The sequence below is a fragment of the Rhea pennata genome, chromosome 15, assembly GCF_028389875.1.
Source record: "Rhea pennata isolate bPtePen1 chromosome 15, bPtePen1.pri, whole genome shotgun sequence".
Taxonomy (NCBI): domain Eukaryota; kingdom Metazoa; phylum Chordata; class Aves; order Rheiformes; family Rheidae; genus Rhea; species Rhea pennata.
The window spans coordinates 9115244-9130395 of NC_084677.1; the positions used below are offsets into that span (position 1 = coordinate 9115244).

The window sequence follows — 15152 nt, forward strand, 5'->3', positions numbered from 1 at the left end:
TATTCCTGCTAGGCATTATTTACACCACTTTCCCCCCTCTCTTTTTCCTTTTTGTCATAATCAAACTAATTTAAATTTTAAAATCTTAAAGAAAACCTTGTCTTTTAATTGAAAAGATACAAAAATCCCAGTACCTTGCTGTGCTTGTGCACCTTTACAAAAGCAAAGCATTGTCTCAGTTTAGTTTCTGGAAACAATGATGATATATTCCTTTGTTACTTTCAGAGTTGAAAATGTGTAATGAATATCACATTTTGCTAGATTAATTTCAAATTATAGCAAATCAATACTTCAAATCCTGCTTAGTAACTAATATCCTACAAGATGGTTGCAACGCTAGCACATTTAAAGGTAAAAAGAATGTATAAGTAAAATTTCATTTGTGGTAATTATTTATTTCATATGAGAATTCAGACTATAAACATAACTACTTTTTCAAGAATCTTACAAGCTAGCTTTTAATCTGATATATAACAACAGATAAATGGTAGTGTAGTTCTTTACTGACAAAGATTAAGTGCCCAATGTGAGCATACTGAAAATGACAAATCTTTACACTAGAAATTGCAAGGCATAATGTTATGAATTAGAAATCTGTCTTAACAAGTCACAAGTAAAATACTTAAACAAGAAGTTATAATACACATTTATTATCCATTATTCATACCAGTATTCCAAAAAGCTTCTTCTTTTTAATCTCACATTCAACTAGTTCATGTGTATTACATTTATTTCTAAGAGATTTTTCTTTTCCTTCTACAATAGTGTATTAAAGTTGTATTTAATTGAGAAAAGGATTTAAACACATTTGAAGATTTTATAGCATTCTGAATGACATTCACATTGCAAAAATGCTTACCAGCATTTACATTCTTTGACAGAACAGGAAGTGGGTCAATGTCTTGGTCAGCTTTGATTAGAATGGAGACAGCAGATGATGCAGTTATCTCTCTAAGAAGGCTGCTAACACCCTGAGTGGATTCCTTCAATAACGAGGTGACATTTTGCGTTGATTCCTTTAACAGATCAGACACTGTGGGTATACATTTGCTTTGCCCATTTAAATCCTTATTATCAATATTGATTGCAAAAAGAATGGAGTTCAGACCTTCAGATAAAAGAAAGAAAAAAAGTAAACCAAAAAACCCACTACATGCTTCATACAAAAGTCACATGGATAGTTTAAGGATGTAATATAAAAATACAAAATGTAAAAATATTTTCCCCAAAAATCTTCCCACAGTTCTCCATATATGAATTTTTATTCTTTCACCTACTATTCATTCTTTGTTAGGTACTATTCAAGCTGATGCAATCAGTTCTGAATTTATGTTGACACCTGTACAGCTCACTAACATTAAGTATGCAGCAAGAACTGCGAACTCGTTTATTTATAACCTGATATTTAAATCCATTTCACTGCAACTTTGTCAGTTCTTATGTTCTATAAAATATTATTACAAATTTGTAAGTTCTTAAACCCTATTAAAAAAAAGAAAAAAGAAAAAAAAACTCCTGTGAACTCTATCTTTCAAAACGAACCGCATGACTACGTATTAGAGAAACTCAGATGTAAACAGTAATACTGAGGCACTTTCATGGTCAAATTCCAGAAAAATAAGTCACCTCTGTTATCATTTCTGACTCTTAATTCTCCTCTCACATATTTATTTTTAATGTTCTTTTCTAGTTGGGAACAATATTTATTTATTTATTTAACTGACATAGTTCATAATGAAAAGTTAGCCTTGACTGATGAAGAGTTAGAACTTTTATCTGCAAAAGACTTTTCAGCAGCAGTGGACAGGCAAGATCAGTATTTTAACAGTACACCAGTTCATAACACCAACTGGTATAATATCCTAGAGAACCCACCAAAAACCTGACATTTAATGCACATTGTCTACATAAACTAAGTGTATTTAAGAAGTTTTTCACAACCAAAAACAGAAATAACATCTCAAAATATATAAGTTCTCAATGAACAGTAATATTTAAGTCAGTCCTACCAGCTGCCATTGTAGGGATCATACTAGAACGTTCCTCATCCATCATAAAAGACCAGTCTTCATAGAAGACACTATAATTTGAAAGGTAAAATCAAAAAATTTACAGCCTACATTACCATATATTCCATTTTAAATGACTTCAAATGAAAACTCTGAAAAATAAGCGTTAGGACACCAAACAATATGACTCTGAAACCCTGCAATATATAGAAAGTCTGAAGTCATGTCAGACAAGCTGAAATAGCAGAACCTATTTAAATAAACAAAAATTTCTTCAGGTGAAAGTGTACGAGAATTACTAAAGCAGTAATTTATCTTCAGTTGTGCACTCTCCATTTTTCTACTGAGAAAATAGTCACTCAGGGCAACGAGGGCCCCATACAGTAACAGTCACAATTGCTATATGGTACATAATTTTAAATGACCACATTTGACCATAATTACCAAGCCATTCTCAAGCTATTTTACAAAATATTAGAATGCATGGCTACAAACAAAAAAGATCCACTTGATATAGTGATTTATTTCAATATTCAAAAGAAAATTATTATCTTAAGTAAACAAAATCAGTTAAAAAGTCAGTCATGCAAGTCAGTGAAAAATAATAATAAAAGATCAGAAAGTTAACATGAAGTTTGCAGTGAATGTGTAGACTGATTTGTTCTGAATAAACTCTGTGTGATTCTTTTATGATTTTATGATTCCTATATGATTCTTTTGATAAACAGTATGCTATATTTTTACTATCGACATTCAATTAAAAAAAGTATTAAAACACATAACAAGAAAATAAAACTTTTGTTAAACAATTTTGACTAATTTATTCGAAAGCATATAAAAGAGACAAGAGTTGAGGATGTAAATTGATTCTATGAACCCTATCTGAAAACAGATAACATTTTAATCTTCTGCATTTTAAAATAAAGTATTTTTAGAAATGAGAGTATGTAGAACACCCAAGAGAGTGTTGACAAAGCTGACACAGCACCTACAAACATGACAGTAATAAGCAGAGACTTAGCAATTCAAGTCATTGATCTCTCACATGAGTTTTCAGCTTTTCTTCCTTGTTATTTCTTTTGTCTTTATTTAATTTTATAATCAAACATTTATCTCTCAAGAAAGCCATGAAAGGCTGAACAGTTGAAAATGAAAAGGAGGTACTGAAGAGCTCAGTATAGGCAACAGTCTTATCTAACAAAGCCATTAACTGACACAAACAGAATGTGTGTCTGTTCAATTCATTGGGCTGGATCAAGGGCAAATTATTAATAGAAGAATACAATACTACAAGTTTCCAAGAACAAAAGGAAGGGTAGGGCAGTATCAAATGGAACTGAACTCAGGAAAGTACGAGCTTAAGTGTATTTTACACTTCCAAAGTACCTTAGGATTTCACAAGGCAGGCTAAGTTGATGCTACAGTTACTATGAGAATAAAGTTCACAAACTGCTGTAAAACCACTTCCAAGTGATTAATACGCAATACATATTGCCCAAGTGACAGGGCTTTTTTAGGTGACAGGGCTTTTTTTACATTACAGGGTGAGCCTCTCTATATAGGCAATTACCATTGATGTATTTGTAAGACAGACAAAGATTGCAATAGTGGTTGCTATTTTGTGGGAATGAGAGGGGCACCTCAAATCATAGTGTCCTCAGTGAGGAAAACTCTTGAAAGAGTAGGGAAGGGAACTGGAGAAGAGAATGGAAATGAATACGAGGATAGAAGCCAGTATCACACACAAGAATGAATCCGGCTTCAGCTCAAATGCTGAAGTAGGCTATCAAAATTTTTTTTTTTTTTTTTTTAAGTGAGATGTTAAATAGCTTCACTAGAATACTGATTAATGTGGTGTTTTGTTACAGTTGTGTGTGTGTGCGTATATATATGTATTTTTTTTTACATTTTATATATATATATAAAAAATGTGTGTGTATATATATATATATATACACACACACACACACTATAAATATATATATATTCTGTCTCAATACTTCATTTGTCAATGCATGCACATTTCCTACATTACAAAGATACCAAATACAGTACCTGAGCCGATTCTTATCTGCAAGCAGCATGTGAACATATCTTTCCAGAGAATGTTCGTTCAACGCACAGCGCAACCAAGCCCGGCCTCTACCAATATCTGTAGTAATTGCCCTCAGTGAATAAAAGCGCTGCAGTTCATGTTTATTCAGAACTTCTTTCACATAATACCAAAACACTGGTTCTGGAAAAAAACAAAAATAAAACCCTCGGCACACTTTTTTTTTTTTTCTATCTTACTTTCTTCTACTGAAATATATTTTACAAGTTTCATCCAGTCTTATTTCAGAATCAGCATAACTTGATAAATTATCTCCCATTACTTCCATTTGAGTGCATCTGCTATGCAATTTTACAAAACAAAAAGGTAATTGGAAACAATGCTGAGCAAAAATGAATTATTTACCATTTTCGTGCAACTATCCAGCTAAGTAGGTTGTTTACTTCTACAGAATTTAGGCTATTTTAGTTCATTAAAAAAATTTAAAAAAAATCTGAATACATACATTCTGCCTTACATTTTTAAAGAGAATTTACATTTAAAAGTACATTTAAACAGTATTTCACCCATACACATTTACATGTTCAGCTGTGAACATACTATGCAAAAGAAAAAAATTTCTAGAACTCTATTTTACTGCTGACTGCCAAATGTTGAAAGCCAGTTCCAAAGGAATCAGTGGCTCCAGAATCAGAGTATTGCTATTTAAAATGATGAAAAAAGTTGAATTTAATGGCACTAATTCAACTCTCCTCTAAACACTTTCCTTGTCCTGTCCTCAAACACTGATAAAGCTATTTTTTAATAACTCTTTATAAAATTTAATTGCTTCAAATTTCTCAGCCAGATGCAACAAAAATCTGCGTGTCAGTAATTGTGCTTGTACAATAAAAAAAACTAGTATTTTAAAGTCCTGTTTCTTAACTGAGTAACAACATATATTTTAAGGACATATTTATTCCAAATCATATCTTCCCATTTTCTCAGGGTGAAAAGAATAACCAAAAATCACATAATTTATTCTGTAAGCCTTTTGAATCATTATTATATGGTAAATTTTGGCAATCATCAGCCATTAATGTTGCACAAAATACTGCTTGAAAGTACACTAAAAACCAGTATCAACAAGTTTCATGTGGTTTTTGATTTTGTATAACTAGAACTGTCAAACAACTTAACAGTTAGAAGGCTTTTAACATGTGCAATTAGTAACATAGTAATAGATTCAAAAAAAAGGCAGATAGGTCTTGAAGGAGGACAAAGGAAGAAAAAAGCAGATTTGAGAAACTCAGAAATTCCACAGAAAATTTAAAACACATCTATCTTTCAGGGAAGAAATGCAGATGCTCCTTTTGATAGTTTAATGAACGTCTTTGCTCAATATTTTTAAGGTAACAAAAGAAGAGAAAAATACTTCTGTTGTAGGAATGAGTGGTACAACATCACCTCAAATATTATGCTGACTTGATCATAACCACAATGCAGATGGCATAAAAGTTTAAAGACGGGTATCAAATCTCCTCAAAGACATATGGAAAAAAACTCACATGACAGCCAAAAAGAGATTGATCCTGCCTCTCTCTGTTTACCATCTAAGGTTTTTATTTTTTTTATTGTAGTTAAAAGTTTTAAGAAAAGGCATCTGTGACGCTTCTCCTTCTCTTCAATGAAAGTGTGCGAGGTCAGGCTTTGAATAGGTTTTCATTATAGGTTATATCTTCTGTTGGTGAAATACGATCATTTGGGGATATGGCTTTGTTTCTTAATCTCTGCTGGAAGTCACATACAAGTTAGAAAAGCTATTTTAGAAATCTAAACACACAAAACCAGATTAGAACCACTAACTAAAATTTTTTCAAACAAGTCTGACAGCAATATAAAAATACCCCATGGCTCTTCTAAATGAGATAAAAGGCACGAAATGCAGGAAACACATAAAAAGGTGAGAAAGAAAGTTGCTACGTATTGAGATCGCTCTCAACTTTCCACTTAAGGGGCTTTACATTTCTCTAAAATGCTAGAGTACTGGACTCGAAGGATCCAGCATTATCTTAGGTTTCAGCAAATGTCATGCAAATGTTGTATAAATGCAATACTTTACTAACAGTGTACAGTTACCAGCACATGCAAAACTAAAAGTATACTTTTCTGAACTAAGACTAGTCACGTTGCCATGGAAAGGATAAGGAGGTCCATAAAACATATGAGAACATTCAAATATTGTATGTTCTATCCATTTGATTTCAATTTATTTGTGTCTGCATTACAAAAATAAAATGTGAGCACATCTAAAAATAAAACACTCCTTAAGATGCTGCATTTGCATCAGGACTTCAGTGATTTAATGATATCGGTTTTGTGGACCAATGAAGTTCATTCTTCTGTCTTACTAAAAATCAAAACAATGTAAAAGAAGGAAGTGAAAATATTACAGGAATAGAGAAAACGAGCAGATTTCCCCTTGTGCTTAGAGTGAAACTCAGTGTTTCCTAGCGCTATGATTATTTACAGATTTACAGGATTTTGAAAATCTTCAAAGTTCAATTTATCATCAGTTTTAATCAAAAATCTAGGCAATGGAAATTGGGTGGGAACATTCCATACTTCAAGTCCCTCCATGACATACACAATAAAAACAGTAGTGTAATTGTGATTTTCAAATCATTACATCATTCTCCTATTTGAGAGTAGAGTTAAACCCAAAAAAATCAAAATATTAACCAGTGATACAATTTCTTATAGCAAACAATTCAATACATGGTATTCAGAAGTAAGATCTATGTTAATTTCAGTACCACAGGCAGATAAAATACTGAAGTTACACAATTCACTCAAACATTAATCACTTTGTAAAAAAAATAAATTAAAAAAATAGTTGGTGCAATTTTAATGACAGTTTCAACAACTACAATGCCACATATTATATCACTAAGCAGATATATATCAAATAGTAATGTCTGAAGCTATGTACAGAGCATAAAGATCAGTTCTGAAGCCAGATTTAGTGCCTTCTGATGCAAAAAGAATAAAGATGGCATTTTACATTGTACATTTAAGTGAGTTTTGTCAGCTGATTAGAAAATGGTTTCATATTTCGTATGAGTGTCTTGTGGTACTATATTCTTTGCTATGGCTGGAAACATCAGTTCTTTTTGCTTTAATTCAGAGCATCGATAAATTAATTTTATACTACATACGCTTTAGTCAGTCATTCTCATTTCTAACCACAGCAACTAGTATTTTTATTACTATATTAGCCCTCAGTATCATCCACAATGTTCTACCATTCATAAATTAATTTATGATATATAAAGATGTAAATCTAGAAGCCCTCCAATACCTATAAGAAAGTCAGCAAGAAGAGGGATTTTGCCTCTCTACAGCCGCACAGAGCAGGAAGACAAGAGACAACAGGCAAAACTTGAAACAAGAAATATTTGGATGGGATATAAGGAAAAAAAGCTTTTTCACCATGAGGACAGTCAAACTTTGGAACAAGCTACTCAAAGAGGTTGAACAGTCCTTAGAGGTTTTCAAGGTCCAAATGGAAAACGCCCTGAGCAACCTTGTCTAACCTCAAATGATCCTTGCATCAAGCAGAAGGCTGAACTCGAGACCTGAAAATCCTTCCAACATGATTTAGTCTATCATCCTCTGATTCAGTGTAGAAACAACACTATTTAAAAAAAAAATACTGACAGAAAGGTTTCAAAGAGTCTAGAACCTCCAATAAAGCCACTGTAATATTAATAGTGTGGCTGGAGATGTGAGAGAGAATGAGTTCAGTTATTTAGAACCTTTCAACAATATTGTCCTAATATGAAAAGAAAAGTGAATACTGCAAGGAATGCAACCATTTTTCGACATTAGCTACAGCAGTGTCATTTAACCTTAACTGGAGTTAAATGAAGAGATTCTCAAATTGCTGTAAACCAAAGATGAAATCCAATTTTGTTGTTTGCTGGTTTTCTTTGGATTGTTTAATTTATGAGAATAAGAGAGTTCTATGTGCTTGTCACGACCATACTGCTCACTGATATCAAATCAGATTACTTTTTTATTTATTTAGTATTAACAAATTCTAACAAGATTTTTAAGTGATAGTTCTTGTTAACTTTTTCCAGATTTTCTATTTAAAATTTTTATTTTCAAGTAAGGAAAACAAAATAAAATTCTAAAAATATTGGCTGCAAAAAGGACAACTATACTTTTTTTTATAACCATTTGAATGTAAGGTTTGTCAAGAAGTATTTGTTAGTTTTAAATGAAAAGCACTACTGAATGATTCTTCTACTGTGAAAGCCTGGACTTGCAGCCTAAACATCAGTATTCTACTGTGTTAAAGAAAAGGATGATACCTGTGATTATGTGAGATAGAACCAAATACAGATCCTACCAGAATCACCTGCTTGTAAGTGACAAAAAAAAAGAGGTACTTTGTAACTGTTTTCAAGGAAAAAAAAAGAGAGCGAGTAAGAAAAAAAGTACTAATTCAGAGAAATAAATACAATGGTACCCAGTAATTTCCATTAAAAAAAAAAAAAAAGACTCTTTGTCATTATACAATGTTCAGTTTGATTGTTGCAAAAGCAGCCACATTCTTATTCTTGAACTTCCATGTGTTGCTCACTCTTAAAGTTTCAAGCAGTAAAAATGTTTCCTTCTTCTACTCACCAAGCATAAATCACTTTCTTGATTTTCTCTTCTTCCTCCACATCATCTCATTTACATGCCCACAAATAAGAGACTTTGTATATACATGAATACATATCTAAATTGCTATAAAGTTCCCAGACAGCCGAGACACACCTTCCTATGTTTGAAGGCTGAAAGATCTCAAGAGACAGAACCAAGAATTTCCTACATCCTTGACACTAATAAAAGATAGGAGAGAAACCATAAGGATTACATGGAATCTCTTCAAGTTCAATACAGAACAATTTGCATAAATCATAGAGTGCATAAGAGGGCAAAGCATTCTCTGCACCAAAACAAGATTCAACTGCAAGTTGAAGGGGGAAAAAAAAGAAAAGAAGAAAAAAAAAGAACCAAATCTCTACCTATTAAAAAGCTAACAAAACAGAACGGAAACTACCCAGAGACTGAAAGAGACCACAGAGTATCCAATCCACTCACTGCACAAACTTAAGGGGAAAAAAGACATAAAAGCTGAAATCCTGTAACAGTTGTATAAAAACATGAATTTTCCTTACTTGTTAATTCAGAACCTGCAAGTGTTGCATCCCACCACTACTAGGTAAAGGAGCTGAATATGGGAAGCTCAAAAACTTCTCTAAAAGCATAACTATTTTATCTCTCTGAGAAAGCTAAATCTATAGGCTCAAACATATTAACAGGAAAGCCAGCACACAGGACCCAACATTTCACCCTATAATCAATGGGGAACAAATGTACTGATATAGCAATATATCTTAAAGCATTAAGTTTTAATGTAACATCCACTATATGCAGTTGTGTGGTATAGTAGAGATCACAGTGCATTAATAATTTTAGTACCATGGAAACAATTCTGATATATGTTGTATTTGAGGGATTTTTGAAAAGCCAAAAAGAAATGCCTTACTATAAAACATGTATCCAGTTTAAGTTGAAAGACTCTTTATATTCCAGACTTCACAGTAAAACTGATGAAGATGATACGAACAGCTGCACAGATTTTTGATGTGAAAATAAGGGGAACTTAGAGGTGATGAGAAGGCAACAAAAAGAAAGGAATCACTTTTTAAAAAGTAGAGAAAGTAATAAAAACAACCCATTCAAAATAAGTAATTAAGTTTTTTTTAATGGCATCAATACTTATAGGTTCAAAATGCTACAGTGAAATGAAATGATAATCAAAGAACAGAATAAAATACATCTATACTGTTGCAATTTCATTCTCAACAGTAATCAGCACAGTTACACAATTTTTATCCCTATCAGATGTCAAGATAAAGTTGCCAATGATATTCTTCATGATGGAACTGTAAGAACTGCAGATTTCCAAATACTAAAATTTCTAGAGAAACTTGGTATGAAAGCTAAACTAGATTAAGACAGCAATAACCATTTTCACAACATAACCAGTATCTAAGTACCAACTATGCTAACAACAGCCTGCAGTTTCATTCATTTCTTACAACTCCCATTAGAGATTACATCAATTACTTCTACTCATTAACATTTTAAAATAGAATGGTTATGATTAATGAATTACCTGTTTCAGTTTTACTGGAGAAACCTGCTGCTTGTTTGATTGCTGCTGCTGTCAATGCTAATCCTCGGCTCCTCTTCAGACCATGCTGTAACACAGCTTCAAACTGAGCACACAAGCAAGTGACTCTGCAATGTGATTATTACAGAAATCATGTGGAAGGAACACTCAACTACATTTCAATATAGTAAGTTTATTTCAAATCTCTGAATAAAGAATGTACAGGTGATCCATTATTTATACACAAAGATCTTTTGTTTGCACTAATCTCATTATTTGTAAGCAGTATAATCTACTGATCCCCAGAGTCTCATCATGACTAATTCAAGACTGGTACATGAATTACTTATTCAGAAGAATTAACAATGAATTTGAAAAGTCATCATCAACTTCTAGCATGCTTGCTAATCATGTTATTTTAGCTTCAACTTATCTACTTTTCACGCAATGCAGTTATATTTTCATAAATATACTTGGTACTATACAAACAATGGTTTTCAAAAAATATGCTAAAACTTTCCATACAATTTCTAGTTATTGGTATTATCACATCATAGTCTATCAGGTGCAAGCCAAGGAAAACAAATTCAAACATACATTTTAATGCCCCTCAGAAGTCTTAGGCCTAGCAAAATAATGAAGATTTTTCTAAAGATCTGTTTAATCTTCATCTTTTTATGCTGCTCTCTACAACACTATTGAAAACTTACTGAAGTATAATTTTTTAACATAATCTATTTAGTAAATAAATTTTTTCATATATAACATCGTGACAAAAGTACAGTTTTAAAACTCAGCCTGTCAAAACAAGGATTATTACTGTAACCTTCAGAGAACAGTAAGGTCTAAAGTATAATGCACATGAATACAAACTGTCTAATTAAGGTTTTATTTTCTTTGGTTTTTATTTACCATTAAATACATAGTAAGTTTTAAGAAGGCTGTCACTTGGCTGCTAAAGCTAAATACTAAAACAAACTTTAACTAAGTCAAAGCAGTTGGATATAAACAGTTGACAAAGTGGCTCAGGACTGCCTGCGCATTCTAGAACTGTAAAACTCTATTCCGGGACACACAAAAAACACAAGGGCTGAGGAGGAAGACTTATGGAGATAAAAGGAGGCTTAACTAGCATAGTTATGTGAACAAAAGAACTTTTAGAAGAAAATGCTTTCAAATAAGTTTATGTTAGAAAAACTTTACTTTGAAATACTAATAAAGTTGAATATCAATCAAATAGTATTTGATTGTTGAAGATTTGTAATTAATTATTGCCGAAACAATCTTGTTAAAAATGGAAATCCTAGCAGGTAACATGACCAAAAATAATCCACTTGATTGATCAGAAAAAGTAGAACAGAAACTAGTTTCTGTGAAAGAGTTCATATTATTGAAAAAAAAAATCTACATGTACTACAAATGAAAGCAAGAAAACTGAGCAGCAGTTTACAATTTAGCCACTAAAAAAAAAGAGTATTCCAGAATGCCCAATGTACATAGTGCATTTAATAGATAGCATCATGAGAGTCTGTTAAATAAAAAAGGCAGAAAAAACAGGAAGACGTCCGCTGTTGTAATGAACAGTTATAATTTCAAAGACAAAAATAAAGTGCTGGACGAGTAAAACTTAGAGGATCATGAATTTTACTAAATTTTGATCTAAATTCTCAGACTATCTTCATTTACAAAATTATCTCACAACTTTTAGCCTAGTTCCAATCCAAAACACCATAAAAATAAAAGTCCATTCACATAACTTCCATTTCCCTTTCAAGCCTGAAACTACCTAGTTATAATCCATTATTCAGCATGTCTACTAAATTTTTACAGAAGATGTTTATATATAAAATTTGACCAGCATTACGTCTTTCAAATCCTAATTTCTCCTGGTTATCGGAAGACAAATACTAAAGGTTATCCTTCAAGTTCTTAAACAACTGCAATAAAGCAGTTCTTCAGGCAAACCTGGCAACAAAGTGGAAGTTCTATATCTGGAGAAAATGTTCTACATTGTAGGTATTTATTCTCACTGAGTTTACAAAACCTATTACAAAGGCAGCACGATTTCATTGTCCCATGTAAAATAAACAATAAAAAAAAGATATTTCTAGCTGACGCTTTTCTGCCAGTGGCTATACCTCTAACTGCAAACTGCAAGGTGCTTAGTCCCATCATCCCTTTACCCCAGCTACTCCTTCCCTTTTCCTCCTTTGCACCAGCTTCCGTCCAACAAAACCAGCATTGAACTAACCCTATACTTAATCGTATCCTTTATGCCAGTCCAACAGAAAACTATTAACATTTTTCATTAAATTAGTTTCCCAGCAACATAGTAGGTGAAACAGCTAAGGGCAGAACAAGAGGACAGTAGTAACCAGAAGTCCATAAGCGGACAAGGAGCTGGTTTACCATATACTTTCACAAGCAGCTGTATTACAAGCTGCTCCTGAAAGTATCCTTTATCTTCCTCCTCCTCTTTTACAACTCCCATTGCTCCCAGCAGCACGATCATCCTTTCCTTGAGCAACTCTAATATTCACCAGACATTTTGCTGAAATTATTTAACCCACTGAGATGGCAGAAACTTATCTTTTGTGTGATTTTTTCTTTTATTAAAATAATTCAGAGGGGATTAGATGATCACCACAGTTTGCTTAAAAAGACAGTGGAAGTGAGAAAAGTCAGGGATCTTGAGGAAGTACACCAATCCTTTCCCCTCTCCATTTCAGTAGCAAGGAATTGTTATGTTGACTTACCAGAAGTCACGAAATCACACCCTTAGTCATGTTCTTTAAGACTGAATTGGGATGGGATTGGAAAGAAAGAATGAAATGCAAGAATTCAACCTAATTTACAGAATAGCCAATGTATGATTAATTCTTGCCAAGAACACAAGGAGTCAAACTTAAAGGATATAACGGAAAGGACAACAAGCAACTGAGTTTAAACCTCAGGTTCTATTTATGTGAGATTCTAAGATTTGATTGGATAGAAAATATTGTAATTCACATCTGTCAGTCTTCATCTTTAAAATCTTAGAAACCAATATGCCATATCCAACATCAACAGACGCAACTAACTAAGCGAATTAAATGAAATTACTTTATTCATATTAATAAAAATGGGCAACTACAATACAGGAAACAGATTTATGCACATCAGGAATAAGAAAAAACAAGAACAACTTTGTGCATTAAACACACGTGAGACTTAGATGTAAAGCTACACTGAAGAGAGTTGTAGTAGTAACAAATGCACTAGTTTTAAAAGAGGTTTTAGGGAAAAAAAATATTCTAATCTCACATTCAGACTTTGCAGTTCAATGCTTTATCATCAGCTCTGCAGCCACTTACAATATCTGTCACTTCACCCACAAGATACAGCTTTGCTAAGCTACAAACATGAAAAATTCAGAGTCCCATGTCAGTGTCTATGTAAACAAGAGGAAATGGGAGATTTTTTTGAATATGCCAAATATTGTTGCACTATACATTTTATGTAGTGCTGATATATAACCTACGCATGTTAAAAGTTTCTTAGAATATTTTACCTGCTATCAGAATCAGAAGCAATTTCTTTTCTTCCTCCAAATCGTATCTGACACTGCAATAAATAGAATTTAATACATTTCTGTTACACTAAGAAACTGAACATTCTGAAATATTTCCATTTAAGAACAAAACAAGAAGTCATAACAAAAAAAGGAAGTGGTACAAAACAGAGAAGTGGCAAACATAGCCTGCGGCCAAAAGGTGCTTTTTAGCATCATGTTCCACAACCAGACTACTCTTGCAGTTCAAACATATTCTTGCTAGCCAGAATAATATGTCCTAGGGTCACTTAGAATGCAAAAACTGAGTAAAAGTTACTACATTTGAAGCTATAAATGCATACCCACAAAAATAAATACTGTTTCTACTTGCCTCAGTTTAAATACTGTTTCTACTTGCCTCAGTTCTACAGTTACAGAAAAACTGATATTTTAAAACATATGGTTGACTTACTTTGGAGGCTTTTTTTTTAAAAAAAAAGTAAAAAAAACAAAACAAAACAAAACAACTCCAACCTCGACCCTAAGTTGAATTAAATTTATGAAATTCTACTTGCCAAACTTCATGTGGGTACAAAAATAAACTTTGCATCTTTATCTGTATTTCAACTCCTTCACTAAAATCTTAGCATGAAGAAAGCAAGCTGCAAATATAAAATGTTGGCCAATTTAGCCTTTGGAGTATACAACAATTATGTCAGTCACACAGCAAATATCCCAAGTATAATTTGTACAGACAAAGATTTTAAACAGTATTGCATAACATTCTTTTTCTAGCAGAAACAAAAAAATTTGTAGTACTATACAAAAGACACGATTATCTTTTTCATTTGGTAAAGGGATGAAAAAAAGGTAATGACAGTTCCTGCCAGGATTGTCAACTCAGCGTACATGCACTGTAGAAATAGGCTTAAGATTTCTCACCTGTTTAACTGCATCCAGTAACCGTTCTAGAAGAAACTGTCTTTTAGTGTCATTGCTCTGTGAACCTAAAATTGAACAAAATTCTATTACTTTTAAATAAAGAGTATTTTAACAAAAATATGCTGGGGTCAACACTAAGCCCCAGAAAAGCTTTCTCTTCATGTCAGTTATTCCATTATATTTTTCATGTATTTCCTCTGAGTAAACTGATGCAAAATAAGACTTTATTTTGCTGTTTCACGTAGTCTGTCTAATATGCATCAATACTGTTTGAAAAATAACCTAGAGTTTGATTTTATGATTTCATGAGATAAGATACATTGTAGCAATACCAACTATACTATAACTGTGCACAAACAACACAGGTTGCTCCTGTCTGTTAGCAAAACCACCTCTGGGGCC

At 32.6% G+C, this 15152-nt stretch overlaps 1 protein-coding gene across 3 annotated transcripts in view; it reads right to left on the reverse strand.

Annotated features, from left to right (window-relative positions):
* Nucleotides 1-15152, reverse strand: part of SNX29 (sorting nexin 29) — a 138235-nt gene that overhangs the window by 120091 nt on the left and 2992 nt on the right. For 2 of the 3 annotated variants that reach the window (XM_062588537.1, XM_062588538.1), the window contains exons 2-7: nt 14751-14815; nt 13827-13879; nt 10280-10404; nt 4065-4245; nt 2010-2080; nt 860-1108 (exon numbers count right to left, since the gene is read on the reverse strand). In XM_062588537.1, coding sequence (XP_062444521.1) covers nt 860-1108; nt 2010-2080; nt 4065-4245; nt 10280-10404; nt 13827-13879; nt 14751-14815 — 744 coding nt within the window. Of the gene's footprint in view, nt 1-859; nt 1109-2009; nt 2081-4064; nt 4246-10279; nt 10405-13826; nt 13880-14750; nt 14816-15152 lie in introns of those variants that run through there. The other variant, XM_062588539.1, reaches the window with a different exon arrangement.